The 18,248-nt window shown below is 36.9% G+C and overlaps 1 protein-coding gene across 1 annotated transcript in view; it reads right to left on the bottom strand.

Annotated features, from left to right (window-relative positions):
• TRPM7 (transient receptor potential cation channel subfamily M member 7) overlaps positions 1 to 18,248 on the bottom strand; it is a 158,274-nt gene that overhangs the window by 97,763 nt on the left and 42,263 nt on the right. The window contains exons 3-6 of the mRNA XM_042783693.1: positions 17,511 to 17,590; positions 13,155 to 13,193; positions 6,941 to 7,139; positions 948 to 1,161 (exon numbers count right to left, since the gene is read on the bottom strand). Of these exons, the coding sequence (XP_042639627.1) occupies positions 948 to 1,161; positions 6,941 to 7,139; positions 13,155 to 13,193; positions 17,511 to 17,590 (532 nt within the window). The remainder of the gene's footprint in view (positions 1 to 947; positions 1,162 to 6,940; positions 7,140 to 13,154; positions 13,194 to 17,510; positions 17,591 to 18,248) is intronic.

Genomic DNA, 18,248 nt, shown 5'->3' with positions numbered 1-18,248 from the left:
CTGTACATACAAAATTTTATTCATTTTACTTAAGAGTCTTAATGCTACTCAGAACAATTCTAGGTTTGATCTATAACATTATTATAGCTCATGACACTTCTTTACACAGACAAAATATAAGACAATAAGGCCCAAAAGCCAAATTCACACCATACACAAGGACCAAAAACAAAAAGGGAAAAATCCCACAATGTTCAATCACTATGACTACCTGAAACCCATTAAAACTATCTCATACTCTGTCCCGCTCAATTATGGTAGCCAGCGACATCATGATACACACTTAAAGCAATGCAGTTGACCACCATCTTTGAGTGGGGAATGGCTGCCTATTTCCTACTCAGGTCAAAATCTAACACACAAAAGACACGATTCTAGGCAATGCATATGCTGCCCTTGTTTCCCTTGCTCTGCCAGCCATGACTGAAGGGTTTCAAAGCCCTGATGTAAACAAGTAACCACGGCTGTGTTCCCATAAAACTTATTTACAAAAACAAGGAGTAGGCTGGACTTGGCACACTGGCTATCCTTTGCCAAACTCTGCTCTAAAGGAAATTATTTTTTAAAAGGCTAAATCAAAACCAAGGGGAGCTCTGTTAACATAGTGCCTAAGGCACTTGATTGCTAACCAGAAGGCTGGTGGTTCAAACCCACCAGCCACTCCTCAGAAGGAAGATGGGGCAATCTACTTCTGTAGGGATACTGCCTCAGAAACCTAAGGAGGGGTTGCTATGGGTCGGGTCTGACTCGACGGCACATAACAACAACAACAAATCAAAACCAAACTCTTTTACAGTTACTATTTTTATCTGGGAAGGTAGACTATATTTAACAAAAGAAACCTTTATGTTGATGTTTCAGTGTTGACTATTATCTCAACTATCTAATTGATTTTATGGCAAAAATTACAGATATACTAAATAAGATTGGTATAATCATCATATTACCTGTGTTTACTCCTCCAGTTAAAATCCAGGCTCCAGTTGTGACTGCAGCTTTAATAAGACCCTTTCCAAGCAACTGTTTGATTCGTGGATGAAGCTCAAATTTCTGCATTCCCCCATGTACAGAGATAACAAGTTTGGGTAATTCCATTTGCCATTCTTTAAGCAGAAGCTGCAGAATGATTTCAGGTTTGGTGTCATAAGATAGTCTGACGTACTAAAAAAGATAAAAAGGACAAAATAATTGAGTATGTTTACAAGTTTCAGAATACAATATTATATGATTTCAGAAAAATTTGATTTCCATAAGAGTATGTAAAAACAGATTTCGTAGACTACTTTCAATATATTTACACTCTTAGGAATACCAATATAAAATGATTTTAAAGTTAAGAAAATCATCCTAGGAGTTTTATAAAATTAATGGCACTATAATTTTTAAACTGTAAGACACAAAAATGTTACTGTTTATATTTAATTAGCATTACTTCAATTCAAACATTTCTCCACATTAATTATCTTCTTGTTCAACTGACTATGCAGTGAATGGAAATATTAAGGCAACCTGCAATGAGAGGGGCTCATCTTCCAGCACTGTATCACACAATGTTTTCAAGAATATTTGTAAGGTTTTCCAATGATGTATCAGACAATGTTTCACTGCTATTCATAAGGTTTACACTTGCCAAGTTTTTCAGAAGTGGATGGCCCTATCCTTCTTCCTAGCCTATCTTAGTCTAGAAGCTCCACTGAAATGTGTCCATCATGGGTAACCCTGCAGGTATCTGAAGTACCGATAGCAGAGCCTCCAGCATTATAGCAACATGCAAGCCACTACAGTATGACCAACTGACAGATGAGCAGTGGTATTCAGACTTAGGATGGTGGTAATATGACAAATATTGGAGGTCTGGGATATGTGAGGTTGAGAATGTATGAAGGAGTTCTGGTGGCATAGTCCCTAAGGCATTTGACTGCTAACCAGAATGCTGGTGGTTGAAACCCACCAGCTACTCCTCAGGAGGAAGGTTGGGCAATCTACTTCCATAGAAATACCACCTCGGAAACCCAAGGAAGGGTCGCTATGAGTCTGATTCAACTCAATGGCTGTTGAGTTTGGTGTTTTAGTTTGGGACATATGAAGGAGGGGCACTAGTAAACAGTTCACTCTTTTAACTGAAATTCCAAGCAGAGTATACTCGAAGTAAAAGTGAACCAGAAATACAAGGACTAAAGATAAGCCTAAGTCATTTAAAACTCTTAACTTTATAAAGATGATTTGTCCTTGGTCTAGCTGTTTACCAGAAGAAAATGTACATTCTCTCTGGGATAATCATCTTCCAGATCCTAGAATTATCTCTACAATGTTCAATTACCATGTCCAGCACACAATTAAAAGAAAAAAGAAAAATCATACATACAAAACCAAAAGCCACAGGGAAAAACAAATAGAAAAAGATTTTTTAGGATATCCACATAATAAGGTTATCAGAAATAGACTTTAAAATAATTATAATTCTATAGTCAAGAATAAAAGACAAGATGAAGATTTTCAGTTCAGAATGAGAAACTAGGGGAAAACAAAAATCCAACAGAAAATTTGAGAGCTACAATATACAATTCTGAAAGTAAAAACCCAAAGAATGAGTTTAATAACAGACTGGTTACAGTTGAAGAGAGAATTAACGCATTGTCACTAACTGTGTCAGGAGAAAATACTAAGATCGAAACGTGAAAAATAAAAGGTTAGAAAATATAGAAAAGAGAGATACACAGAACACAGGGAAAGACCAGACCATAACATGTAATTGGTATCTCAGAAAAAGAAGCAAGAACACAGCACTAACTGTATCTGAAGAGATACTGTTTCGAGTTTTCCAAAACTGACTGAAAGTTATAGTCACAGGCTCAGGAAATACTATTAATCCCAACAAAGATAAATACAAAGAAAATTACATCCAATCACATCATCATATTAATGAATAAAACCAAAGACAAAAAGAAAATTTTAAAACAGCCAGAGGAAAATCATTACCTTCCAAAGAAGTAAGCAAGACCTCAAGCTGATTTCTCAACAGAAATAATGGAAGCAAGAAGAACGTGGAATATTTTCTGAAAAATAACCGACAGCCAGAATTCTATCTACAATTAAAATATTCCTCAGAAATGAAGATAAAACACAGCTTCAGAAAAAGAAAACTGAGAGAATATGTCACCAGCAGACTCTTACTAACTAAAGGAAATAAATACTAAAATGGGATTTTAAGGAAAATGAAAATAATCACAGGTATAGAGCTCAGAGATGAATAGAGACAGGCAGACAAATATAAAGAATAAAAAAGTTAATAAATCTAAATAGATATAATGTTTTATGGGTTATTAAATACATACAGAATTAATATGCATGATTACAAAAGCACACAAACTCATGAGGGAAATAAATGCAGCCACAATACTATAAAGGCTCTTGCATTATCCAGAAAATATAAAAGTACTCATTTGTAAGAGAGAATGATAGCTATAATAAGTAATATAAAAAATAAGTTAAAAATGCATTTTATCATTGTGGTGCAGTCAATTACTTAATAAGGCTCTTCTAACCATGGTCTTTGTGACTCCCACCAGATGACTGGGGGAACTATGCAATATAAGGTGCTTGTGGCCCACCAACAGGATTGGATAGCTTACTAATAATATAAATAAGGTACACAGCACCCTTTTAGGGGTGGGATTATGCAAATAATGTGAATGAAACCCTAACATGGGGATTGGTCAGTTTTGCCATCTTGTTAGGCTAAAAATAAGCCATTCCAAAGGTGGAATGGGGTACCTCACTCTTCAAGACAGAAGAGCTAGGAACGAAGCATGTCTTTGGACCTGAGATCCCTGCACTGAGGTAAGAGCAAAGGCACAGCAGCACAGAACCCACAGCAGCAGAGGCAGAAGAACCAAGAAACCAACATGAGACAGAATAGCAGACTTCTCAGCCCATGGAGCAAGAAAGCTGAATGCCTTTGGGCAGGAGGCTCACTGACCGAGTAAGGCCTTTTTTGGGGAGCTCTGGTGGCGTAGCACCTAAGGCATTGACTGCTAGCCAGAAGGCTGACAGCTCAAACCCACCAGCCACTCCTTGGAAGGAACACTGGGCAATCTACTTCCATAGAGATACTGCCTTGGAAACCCAAGAAGGGGTCGCTATGAGTCAGATTCAACTGACAGCAGTAAGTTTTTTTTGTTTACTGGCAAAGGTAAAACAACTTTGTAACACTGGCCCAAGCAGAGCAGAAGCCACAGCCAGAGAGATGTGCGCCTGTGGCATGGCTGAGAAGAAGGTGTCCTGATTGAAGAATTTTAGCCTGAGTTGTTTCTGATCCTAAATTATAACCTGTTACTTCCCTAATAAACCCCATAATCGTGAGTACTGTTGGTGAGATCTGTCTGGCCACTGGAATGAATTATCATATCCAGTAGAAAAGGAGAGTGCTGTGGGATAGACAGTTGGTGTCAGAATTGGTAAAAAGGTTGGAGGGTAGTGGCAAGTCTTAACCCCAACCTCACAGGAACCAGCACTAGGTTGTTAATGCTGATGGCAATTCTCTCTCCCCTTTATGAGTCACAGGAGGTCAGAGGACATGTACACCATGCCTTTTTGCAACGATTATTATAAGATTTCATTAATAGAAAAAGAATGTATTAGTAACATGGTAATGGAGAAAGGAAATAATTAAAAATACTTAAGCCAAATGAATGTAAGAAAGAAAAGAGAATACAGGACTTGTAATACAAATAAATAGTAACATAATAGTACTTTTATTCCACGTGAATGTGTTCAATATTCTAAACTAAAAGATCAATAACTAAATTAAAACAATTAAATGTTACTTAAAAGACCACCTCGTAAATGTAAGGAAAGGTTCAAAGTGAAAGGGAAGAAAACCATATACTACTAATTCTAAAACAGTTTAGCTATACTGATCTCAGGAAAAATAGACTTTGGCAAGAAAAATGACAAGCTGGATGAAATTTGGAGGACATTACGCTGAGTGAAATAAGTCAATCACAAAAGGACAAATATTATATGAGCCTATTATTGTAAAAAGTCAGGAAGTTTACTTAGGGAAGGAAACTCACTTTGCAGGTTACCAGGGATGGGAAGCAAGGGGAAGGAAAATTGCAGACTAGTTGAGGGTCACATGTTGATTTGGGTTAGGGGAGGGATGGTATGGAAAGAGCCTATGACCAGCATGATGACATTAGGGAAAGGAAGGACACTGAAAGTGCACATAAGATACAGACAATAGAGGTAAATAATGGTATATGTACAATACTGCATTACCACTAACACCAAACACCAGGCTACGCATAAACACACAGACAAGTGAGCAGATCAGGTGGGGGTTGGCAAACAGGAACATACCAGAGACCAAGGATAGATTTAACTGAAGATAATCTTACATATGCACTTGTGCTACAAAACTAGCCACAGACATTACAGAAGCAAAAGAAGAGAGTTGGGTAACATCTCAGAGACAACCATACACCTTTAGAGAGAAAATCACTGGGCCTGCTGACTTGGGACCATATTCTCAAGGGACATCAAATTCAAGTGGCACAACATTGTTGTTATGTGCTGCTGGGTTGGACCCGACTCATAGCGACCCCTCCTTGGGTTTCTGAGGCGGTATCACTACAGAAGTAGATTTCCCAACCTTCCTTTGAAGGAGTGGCTGGTGGGTTTGAACCACCAGCTTTCTGGTTAGCAGTCAAGTGCCTTAGGCACTATGCTACCAGAGCTCCTTGGCACAACATAGTACATAACAATCTTGTTCTACAACCTACTTTGGTAGTAGCGACTGGGGTCTTTAAAAGCTTTTGAGTGACCATGTAAGATGCCAACTATTGGTCTCCTCTCATCTGAAGCTAAGAAGAGTGAAGAAAATCAAAGGCATCTGGAAACAATTTGTCCAAGGATAAGATGGACCCCGGGAGCTCTGGTGGTGTAGTGCCTAAGGCATCTGACTGCTAACTAGAACGCTGGAGGTTCAAATCCACCAGCCACCCCTCGGAAGGAAGACTGGGCAAACTACTTCCATAGAGATACTGCCTCGGAAACCTACAGAGGGTTTGCTATGAGTCGGGACTGACTCGATGGAAGTGAGTTTGGTTCTTTTTTTTTTGGTAAGATGAACCGTAAGACCAGAAGAACGAGATGGTATCCAGCTACTCATCCCAACAGCACGGAAAGGGATCAAACTGGAGATCCTGGACAGAGTGGGAGCAAAAATGGGAACAAAATCCAAAAGCACAAAAATGACCAGAATTACGGGTCAGATAGAGTGTGGTAGAGCCCCCAAGACTACAGCCCCAGGTTACCCTTCAGGCCTAGAATTGGTCTCTCTCCCACGGATTGGCTTTCAGCCCAACAGTATAAAGACCTACCTGCAGAACACCTGTCCCAAGGCGATGCACCTACCTCCTCTAGGAAGATAAACCTCCTAGAGCAATTGGCCATGGGGCACTAGAGGGACAGCATTCACAAAGAGGAAAAGCTGGACAGGTAAGAGTGCACAGTTAAGAAGAGCACAGGAAAGGGGTAGTCACAGGGACGGGAGGGGAGGAGAGTCTTGTTATTGGTTGAGGATGGTAACTGGGGCGTGAAATCAAATGTACACCAACTGTTAAATATAAAACAAATTTTGCTCTGTAAATTTTCACCCAAAGCACAAAAAAATTAAAAATAAATAATAATGACATATTGCATGCATCAAAAAAAGAAAAAAAATGACAAGTGATAAAGACGTTTTGTAATGTTAAAAGGTTCAGTTCAACATGAAGAAGTAACAATTTTTTTCTATGTACTTATACAAAGAACCTCAAAATACATAAAAGGATGATTGAAACTACTTATCTGACATGGTGCTACAGAAATTGTCAAGTAATAAGTCTATTACTTAAATAACAACATAACAAAGTAGAAAAATCAAATTATTACATACCTTAGATCTGTAAGAATGAGAACCCCCTTGAAAATTTATGACTCCGTAAGCATCTGTTGGGCTCTGTTCTGTATGCTTTTCCACTGACCATTCTTCTATTGCCTGGTTAAAATGGTCACCCAATTTCACATCTGAGTATTTCATGGCAATACTTGCAGTAAAACAGGCATGTTGCTTGACCAAGCGACCACAAAAGCATCTACAGGAAAAAAACAAAACTGAAAAGAGACCTTTCAAAAAACCAGACTGAATGAAAAATGGAATAAAAATGAATATGCCAATGCAGAGCTTGTCCTTTTGATTTTTAAATCAGTAATTAATATCTTCATAGTAGTACTGAAATAGTATCAAGTACATTAGGGTATGATGGTGAAGTCATCTAAATTTAGTGTGGGCATTTGCAAAATGTGAAAATATCCATATAATAGAATAGTTGTTGTCATTGTTAGATACCATTGAGTTGATTCCAACTTATAGTGACCTTATGTACAAAAGAACCAAGCAGAAAATGAAACTAAAATTACTATAAGTAAGCTCCAAATATAAATTTGGTAGTTGCTCATTCAACACTTTCTCCATTTATCATGAATGGTGATTACTGGTCCAATTGTGAGGATTTTCTTTATGTTGAGGTATAAACGATACTGAAGGCAATATAGTGTTTGATCTTCATCGTAAGTGCTTCAATTCATCTTCACTTACAGCAAGAAAGGCTGTGTCATCTGCGTCTTCCTCCAATACAGCATTCTTCCTCATATAGAAGATGCTGTATTCTTCTTCATATACTCCAGGTTCTTGGATTAAATGCTGCTCATCATACAGAATGAGTAAGTATGGTGAAAGGATACAACCCTGATGCACACCCTTCCCAATTTTAAATCACACAGTATCCCCTTGTTCTATTTCAACAACTGCCTCTTGGTCTATGTACAGATTGCTCATGAGCACATAAAAACCAAACTCACTGCTATCAAGTTGAATCTGACTCATAGCGATCCCTCCTTGGGTTTCCAAGGTGGTATCCCTACAGAGGTAGATTGTCCAATTTTCCAAGGAATGGCTAGTGGGTTTGAACTGCTAGCCTTCTGGTTAGCAGTCAAAATGCCTTAGGCACTAAGCCACCTGCGCTCCTCCCATTCTTCACAATGTTATCCATAATTTGTTATGATTCACACAGTCAAATGCCTTCGTAGTCAGTAAAATACAGGTAAACATCTTTTTGGTGTTCTTTGCATTCAACCAAGATTCATGTGACATCAGCAATGATATCCCTTGTTCCACACCCTTTTCTGAAACAGGCTTGAATTTCTGGCAATTTCCTGTCAATACACATCTGCAACTATTTTTTAATTAGCGTCAGTAAAATTTTACTTGCATGTGATATGAATGACATTGTTTAATAATTTCCCATTCTGTTGAATCTATACTTTAGATATTGGTTTCTCCTCTAATCAGCTGGCCAGATGAAATATCTTCCAAGTTTTCTGGCATAAATGAGTGAGCACCTTTGGTACTGCAGCCATTTCTCGAAACACCTCAATGGATATGCCATCAATTCCTGAAGCCTTGCTTTTCACCAATTCCTTCAGCGCACCTTCAACTTCTTCCTTCAGTATGATTGGTTCTTGATCATATGCTACATCCTGAAATGGCTGAACATTGACCAACTCCTTTTAGTATAGTGACTCTGTGTATTCCTTCCATCTTCTTTTGATGCTTCTGTGATTGCAGAATCCTTCAATATCACAACTTGGGGTCTGAATTTTTTCCTTAGTTCTTTCAGCTATAGAAATGCCCACTATACAGGGAGATAGATAAGGGGGCAGGAATGCATAGGAAAGAAGGACACAGGGAAAAAGGAACTACAGGGAGGAAGTGGGAAGATAGCTGTTACAATGTGGGGAATTACAGTCAATGTCATGAAATAAATTGTGTATGAATTGCTATACGGAAAATTAATTTGCTCTGTAAACTTTCACCCAAATCACAGTAAAAATTAAAAGAAATGCCCATTGTGTTCTTCCCCTTTGATTTTTCCAATTCCAAGTCTTTGCACATTTCATTATAATACTTTACTCTGTCCTCTTGAGCTGCCCTTTGAAATCTTCTGTTCAGTTCTTTTACTTCATCATTTCTTCCATTTGCTTTAACTACTCTCCATTTAAGAGTAAGTTTCAGAGTCTCTTCTGACATCCATTTTGGTCTTCTCTTCCTTTCACATCTTTTTAATGACTTTTTGCTTTCTTTACGTATCATGTCCTTGATGTCATCCAACAACTCATTTGGTCTTCAGTCACTGGTATTCAATGCATCAAATTCCTCAGATGGTCTCTAAATTTGGGTAGGATATACGCAAGTTACAGCTGTTGTTGTTAGGTGCTGTCGAGTAATCTCCGATGCATAGCTACCCTATGCACAGCAGAATGGAAGACTGCCCAGTCCCGTGCCAGCCTCACAATCCTTGCTATACCTGAGACCATTGTTGCAGACACTGTGTCAATCCATCTCATTAAGGGACTTACCCTTCTTCACTGACTCTCCACTTTACCAAGCATGATATCCCTCTCCAAGGAATGGTTATTTCTGACAACATGATCAAAGAGGGTGAGACAAAGCCTGGCCATTCTTGCTTCCAAGGAGCATTCCAGCTGCACTTCTTCCAGGACAGATTTGTTAGTCCTTTTAGCAGACTATGGTATTCTTAGCATTCTTCTCCAACACCACAATTCAAAGGAATCAACTTTTCTTCAGTCTTCCTTATTCATTGTCCAGCTCTCAGACACATAAGAGGCAAATGAAAAAACCATGGCTTGGGTTAGGTGCACCTTAGTCTTCAAGGAGACATCCTTGCTCTTCATCACATGAAAGAGGTCTTTTGTACCAGACTAGTCTGATGCAGTATGTTGTCTGATGTCTTGACTGCTGCTTCCATTGACTGTAGAACTAAGTAATATGAAGTCTTTGACAACTTCAAGCCTTTCTCCATCCACCATGAAGCTGTTTATTGGACCAGTTGTGAGGATTTTTGTTTTCTTCATATTGAGGTATAACCCACACTGCAGACTGGAGTCTTTAATCTTCATCAGTAAGTGCTGTAAGTCACCCTCACTTCCAACAAGCAAAGGTGTGTCCTCTGCGTATCACAGGTTGTTAATGAGCCTTCCTCCAATCCTAATGCCACGTTCTTCTTCATATAGTCCAGCTTCTCGGATTATCTGCTCAGCATACAAGTTGAATAAGTATGGTGAAAGGATACAACCCTGACACACTCCCTGCTTGATTCTGAACCAGGCAGTATCCCCTTGTTCTGTTTGAATGACAGCCTCCTGGTTTATGTACAGGTTCCTCAGGAGTACAATTAAGTATTCTGGAATTCCCATTCTTCTCAATGTTGTCCACAATTTGTTATGATTCACACAGTTGAATGCTTTTGCATAGTCAATAAAACACAAGTAAACCCCTTTCTGATATTCTTTGCATTCAGCTAAGATTCATCTGACATCAGCAACAATATCCCTCATTCCATGTCCTCTTCTGAATCCAGCTTGCATTTCTGGAAGCTCTTTGTCAATATACTCTGCAAACGTTTTTCAATTATCTTCACTAAGATTCTACTTGCATGTGATATTGATATTGTTCGATAATTCCCACATTCTGTGGAATCACCTTTCTTTGGAATGGGTACAAATATGGATCTCTTCCCGTCAGTTGGCCAGGTGGCTGTCTCCCAAATCTCTTGGCATAACCGAATGAGTGCCTCCAGCAGGGCATCCATTTCTTGAAACATCTCAATGGGTACTCCATCAATTCCTGTAGCCTTGTTCTTTGCCAATTCCCCCAATGCAGCTTTGACGTCTTCCTTCAATACCATTGGTTCTTGCACATATGCCACCTCCTGAAATGGATGAATACTGACCAATTCTTTTTGGTACAGTGACTCTGTGGATTCCTTCCATCTTCTTTTGATGCTTTCTGCATCGTTCAATATTTTGCCCACAGAATCTTTCAGCATTGTAACTTGAGGCTTAAATGTTTTCCTCAGCTCTTTCAGCTTGAGAAATGCCTCCCTTTTGGTTTTCTAACTCCACGTCTTTGCACCTTTCATTATAGTTATTGACTTTGTCTTCTCAAGCTGCTCTTTGAAATCTTCTGTTCAGCTCTTTCATCTTGTCATTTCTTCTACTTGCTTTAGCTACTCTCTGCTCAAGGGCAAGTTTCAGAGTCTCTTCTGACATCCATTTTAGTCTTTTCTTCTTGTCTTTTTAATGACCTCTTGCTTTCTTCATGGATGATGTTCTTGATGTCATCCCACAATTCCTCTGGTTTTCGTTACTGGTGTTCAACGTATCAGAGCTATTCTTTAAATGGTCTCTAAATTTAGGAGAGATATTATCAAGGTCGTATTTTGGCTCTCATGGACTTGTTTTAATTGCCTTTAACTTCCCCTTAAACTTGCATAATAGCAGTTGATGGTCTGTTCCACAATCAGCTCCTGGCTTTGTTTTGGCTGAAGATACTGAACTTCTCCATCGTCTCTTGCCACAGATGTAGTCAATCTGATTCCTGTGTACTCCTTTTGGCAAAGTCCACGTGTATAGCCATCACTTATTTTGCTGAAAAAGGTATCTGCAGTGAATAAGTCATTAGTCTTGCAAAATTCTACCATGTGATCTCCAGCATTTTTTCTATCCCCAAGGCCCTATTTTCCAACTACTGATATATCTTCGTTTCCAACTTTTGCATTCCAGTCACCAGTGATAATCAACATATCCTGATTGAATGTTCGGTCAATTTCAGACTGCAGGAGTACTTCAATTTCCTCATCATTAGCTTTGGTGGCCGGTACATAGATTTGAATAATAGTAGTTATTAACTGTCTTCCGTGTAGGCATATGGATATTATCCTATCACTGACAGCGTTGTACTTCAGGACAGATCTTGAAACACTCTTTGACGATGAATGTCACACCATTCTTCTTCAATCTGTCATTCCCAGCATAGTAAATCATATGGTTGTCTGATTCAAAATGGTCAAAACCATTCAATTTAGCTCACTGACACCTAGGATATCGATCTTTATGCGTTGTATTTCATTTTTGACAACTTCCAATTTTCCTATATTCATACTTCATACATTCCATGTTCCTATTATTAATGGATATTTGTATCTGTTTCTACTCATTCTGAGTTGTGCCCACATCAGCCAATGGAGGTCCCAAAAGCTTTACTCTATTCATATCGTTAAGGTTATCTCTACTCTGAGGAGTAAGCTCTTCCACCAGTCAAATTTTGAGTGCCTTCCAACCTGATGGGTTCATTCCAGCACTATGTAAGACAAATTACAGCTAGTAATGTAATAAGCATGGTAACCCCTGTGTTACGAATGTATTAGAGTAGAATGGCTCCACAGGGTTTTCTTGGCTATGATCTTTATGAAAGCAGATTCCCAGGCCTTTCTTCCATGGCACTGCTGAGTGGATATAAATCCCCAACCTCTCAATTAGTAGTTGAGCACAAACCATTTGTACCACCCAGGGACCTTTAATAATAAAACCAAAAACCAAACTCACTACCATCAAGTTAATTCCAATTCACAGCAACCCTTACTGGGTTTGCAAGGCTGTAAATCATTACAGAGCAGACTGCCTCATCTTTCTCCCAAGGAGATGGTGGGTTCAAAACACTGATCATTTTTTATTAACAGCCAAATCCCTTAACCACTACACCACTAGAGCTCCTTAAAAATGTAATGGTGATAAAATCAATTTTTTAAAAAAAGAAATGAACTAAACCAAAAGATAGCAGGAAAAAAGGAACAAAATAAACATATGGGACTCACTCAAGTTTTAAGAAGCCTTGCCTGATCTCTCACCTCCCATGTATAAGTAAGAGGTCCCTCAAATGCAGCACCCTGTGAATTTTATCCTACTATATTCTACCTAAGCAGCTCTGGTGGTGTAGTGCCTAAGACATTTCACTGCTAACCAGAAGGCTGGCAGTTTAAACCCTCTAGATGCTCTGAGGAAGGAAGATGGGCAATCTACTTCCGTGAAGATTTACTGCCTTGGAAACCCAATGGGGACTGCTACCAGTCAGAATCGACTGATGGCAGTTGAGTTTTTTTTTTCCTTTCTTGGCATATTCTACCTAATGTTCCTAACTGACTTGTTTATTCTTCAAACTTTGCATAATATAGTCATTTTATTAAAGTTACCTGACAAGTTGCTGACAAATCTGACATCCTGGAAGGCATCTGTAAAACACAAATCGTAAATAAGCTATTTCAAAGGAAATTTTCTCTTTTTTTTTGGTTAATTAAACTATATAAAATATACATAAAAGGGAAAATTATATTACGATGTTTCAATAGCCATCATAGGTCATATATAACTTGATTTACATTCTTAATTTTTTTTTAAACTCACATGGCTTCCATATTTTAAATACAATTAGTTTTGATATAAAACCCAGAAACCATTAGAGAAAATAATGACAAATTTACATAAAAATCAACATCTCTACGTAGCAAAAATATTTCACAAATAAAGGCTAAAGACAAATTGGGAAAAAATATTTGCAGACAAAGGGCTAGTACCCCTAACAGATAAAAAGGCTTCTTCAAATCAAGAAGAAAATATCTAATATAAAAAGAGTAAATATATGAATAGATAGCTCAAAGGAAAAACATAGGGAAGAGGTAACTACAGGGAAGAAATGGGAAGAGAGCTATTACACTGTGGGGAATTGCAGTCAATGTAATGAAGCAAAATATGTATGAACTGCTGTATGGAAAATGAATTTTCTCTGTAACTTTCACCTAAGTCACAATAAAAATTAAAGAAAAATAATATATGAATAGACAGTTCAAAGGAAAAAATATAGATGTAAAGAATATATAAAAGAAATGCACATTTTAAAAACTACAATGGGATACCATTTTCCATCCATTCGATTAGGAAAGTTGTTTTGAAACAATAGCTTATTGAGAATATAAAACAGGTAGTCTTTTATTTGTTGGTGCAAGTATAAACTGATATAATTTCAATGAGGGAAATCTGGCAAAACGAATCTAAAAATGTAGGTAGACTGCTTTTCACCCTCTAATTCCACTTCTAAAAATACAGGCTACAAAATATCTATAGTATATTTGTAAAATGACTAATTTTATTTTTCATGGCAGCTTGTTTCTAGGAAGAAAAAAAACCCCTGAGATTAGCTAAAACATCTATCAGAAGGGACAAGTAATACAAATTATGGTCTAGACATAATAGGATATACTTGACTGCTAACCAGAAGGGCTGGCAGTTCAAATCCACCAGCTACTACTCGGAACCGCCTCAGAAACCCAAGAAGGGGTTGCTATGAGTCAGATCCAACTCAATGGCAGTAAGTTTAGGAGCTCTGGTGGCATAATGGCTAAGGCAGCTGACTGCTAATCAGAGGGCTGACGGTTCAAACCCACCAGCCACTCCTCAGGAGGAAGACTGAGCAATCTACTTCTGTAGTGATACTGCCTCGGAAACCCAAGGAGAGGTCACTATGAGTTGGATTCGACTCAAAAGCAGTGAGTTTGGTTTGGTTTTTATTAAAAACAAGGTAGTGATCACAAGATAGGTAATAAACAAAACCTGCTAAAAATATGTATTTAAAAAAAGGAAAGGAGATATATACACATCTGCTTGTTTATGTCTGACGATTTCTAAAAGGAATTCTAAGGAACAAACAACATCAGTTTTCACTGGGAAGGGGAACTTGGAAGTTAAGGCACAGTGACAGGAAGGAAACTACCACTTAAAACTTTTGGTATCTTATAAATTTTTAATCAGGTCAATGTATTACCTATTCATATAAAATTAATTTAAAAACGCAACTAGTGTAGAAAGGAGTACTGTATTTTCACGCAAATAATGCAAGTGTTATACAGGTTTTATTTTGCAAACTATACAACTCCCAGCACATTAGTTTCCTGTGTGTGCTATGCACATTATATGTATGGGCATATCATATGTGCAAAGAATACAGTAACCACCTCTTAAAATATGTCTCATAAGAATGATTAAGGCTAAGGATACTGAATAAAAAGCTTGAAGTGTTCATAAGACCTTGTGAGTGCTTTTATTATTTTTATTACAAAATGAAAATAAGAAAACTGTTAAGAAAAAATTTCCTTGAAGAGAATATAATTATTTTGTTTAGCTCAGGGGGCAGGAGTGCATGGAGGGATGGACACAGGGAAGAGGTAACTATGGGGAGGAAGTGGGAGGGGAGCTGTTGCATTGTGATAAATTGTGGTCAATGTCATGAGACAAAGTGTATGTGAATTGCTGTATGGAAAGTGAATTTGCTCTGTAAATTTTCACCCAAATCACAATAAAAAAAAAAGAGAGAGAGAATGTAATTATTTTGTTTAATAAAGTAAAACCAAAATTTTCCCTAAATGGAAGAAAAGCAGTGTCTTACAACTTAATTGGCACACTGAACTAAGGAGACCTAAATTACCTTATCTTTATAAATTAACAGTCATGTAACCTTGGAAATGTCATTTATCTTCTCTGGTTATGAAATGTGAAATTAAAATTACCTTTAAAAAGTAAGTCTCAGGTCTATAGTTGGGAAGAGATATTAAGGTTATTTATTTTTAATTAGGGAGCTCTGGTGGCATAGTCCCTAAGGCATCTGACTGCTAACTAGAAGGCTGGCAGTTCAAACCCAACAGCTACTCCTCGGAAGGAAGATCGGGTGATCTACTACTGTAGAAATATCGCCTCAGAAACCCAAGGAGGGATCACTATAATCAAAAGACATCTATACAATTTATGAAAAAAAAGAAAGAGAGATGTAAAACAAAAAAAATGGTATTATCTCAATAATAATCAAATAAATGTAGATTTAAAACACATATTATTTTCTACGTTTTGAAGATGATGAATAATATTAATCTAGTCAATATTCAGTAAAGAAGGCACTCTCATTCACTGCTGCTGATAATATGTATTGCTTCAATCCTTTTGGAAACCTTTTTTGTCATTACATATACTGGGCAGGGGGGACATTAAACACAAAAAGGTTTTAACCATGAAAATCTTCATTATGCCTAATTTTAATGTACAGGTTAAAAATTGAAAATAAGTCAAATGTTCAATAGTGGAATGTTTATATAAATTGTGGTACATACTGTAGCAGAATACCAACTATCATTCTTAGAAAAGATCTGTAATGTAGAAAAGTGTATTTATAATAATATTTTGTTGAAAAGTAGGTACAATATTTTTTAGACTGCAGCAATATTTACAATAACATTATGCACTGAGGAGATAAAAATAATAATAAATACCACAAAATGTTATTAATGATGACTGTTTTCAGGTGTTGGAACTCTGATTACTGAGCCAATTTTCTGCTTCTCACAACTTTTCAAAATTTATCATGCAAATGATAAATTTTACAATGGAAATGTGTTCTACTTTTCAGTGAGAAATGAACTCAAAATTCCTTTTCCATTTAGTGCTAAAAAAGAAATGTTGAAATCAAAGAGCAGTTTTATGTAATATTTTGGAAATTTTATTCAACTAACATTTACTGAGTATCCAGGATGGATAAGAACAGTGACTAATACTACAATTTAAAAGAGTTATTAGTTAAAAATAATAATAATAATCTATTTAGTAAGTGTTTATAAGAACAATATATCAAATGGAAGTAAAAGCTGCAGAGAAGGTAAGTGGATAGAGAACAAGGTTTGACAGGAGATAGGAAAGACAAGGAGATCCAAAAATCTTGGAAATCTTCTTTTGTCAATGAGTATTTTCCTCTATGGTTATGAAAAGAGGTGTGTACTACAACCTAGGAATTAACTTTATCTTTCATGTGACTTAAGTTTTTTCCATTTTTAGGACTTAGAACAACAAAAATAATTGTAGTAAAAATGTTTCTTAAATGAGTATAACAAGAAGTAAACTTTTCTTGATTTAATTTTTTATTTTTTTCTATTATGAAAGGCATTTTAAAGACCAAAAAGATAATTTACAAAAAGATGCTTACACTCTCCGATGACAAGGTTTTCCATTAAATAATTAATCTATACACTTGCAAAATAGTAACTGAAAAATAGGGACTATTAAGTGCATATTGGTTTCCACAGCGTTGAGCTCAATAAATAAAGAGATATGCAAACATCTTTAAGCTCTCAATATTAGTGAATCCCTTACAAAAGATAACCTATCTGCCTTATCTTTATAATACTAGACTAATTTAAGAGATGGGTGAGCATTTTGAAAAAGCAGTTTAATGCTGCAAATGTCACTGCGAATTCCAAAACACTGGTATCTTGCTAATGTTGTCTCTTTCCCCCATCCCAAAGGACGAATAACTACAAATAATTTTAGTGATTCTTCTTTTTAATAAACCAAACTCACGGCCGTGGATTCGCATCCAACTCATAGCGACCCCTCCCTGGGTTTCGGAGGCAGCATCACTACGAAGTAGGATTGCCCAACCTTCCTTCCAAGGTAGATAGTAGCAATATAACTTACATCTAAGAAGATCCCAAAGAAAACAAAGATATGCTTACCTGTGGGGGTCCTTGGAACTCGGTATAATATATACACATTCCCTCTTGGTCAAAGTATTTTCTATCCAGGATTTCTGGGACTAAAACAAAACAAAATTTAAAGAATAGTTTATAAATTAACCCATTATCATAAGAATGAGATGATTTCATGATAAATACATACAAAGAAATGCTCCTACACTAATTTTTTCACGTCACTAAATATTTACTATACACCATATATTTACTGATGACAGCACACCTAAAACATCAGAATCATTCCATTTAAAGCTTATGACTTAGATTACCCAATCAACAGAACTGTGAGGATATTGTTACTTCAAAAAGCCAGAGAAGAAGGCAGCCAAGTCTGAGATTTCCATTCTGAAACAAAAACCTCAAATGTGGAACATTTAAAAGACAATTAAAGATGGTTGTCAGATTTAATTTAAAAAAATAAAACAGCATTATACTCTATTTCTAAGATAAATAACGGCATGGAATGATTAAAGATACAGTGATAGAAAAAGACATCAAGGAAATGCCAATAAAAAGATAGTATCAGAAAAAAACTGACTCTAACTGAGTTGTCAATGAAAGCAAACATGGGTATAGGGACGGATAGATGGGTGAACAAGCTAAACAATTAGGTATGTCTAAATGGAGAATGTATCCAAGATCATATATAGGGTTGGCAAACAATGGGCCTATAAGTTCATGTGAATGATCAGAATTCCCAGGTGTATAGTAGAGCTGACA

The sequence above is a fragment of the Orycteropus afer genome, unplaced genomic scaffold (assembly GCF_000298275.1).
Source record: "Orycteropus afer afer isolate SDZICR_OR568_19922 unplaced genomic scaffold, OryAfe1.0 scaffold00026, whole genome shotgun sequence".
NCBI classification, from domain to species: Eukaryota; Metazoa; Chordata; class Mammalia; order Tubulidentata; family Orycteropodidae; genus Orycteropus; species Orycteropus afer.
This window is presented reverse-complemented; position numbering and strand designations above follow the sequence as displayed.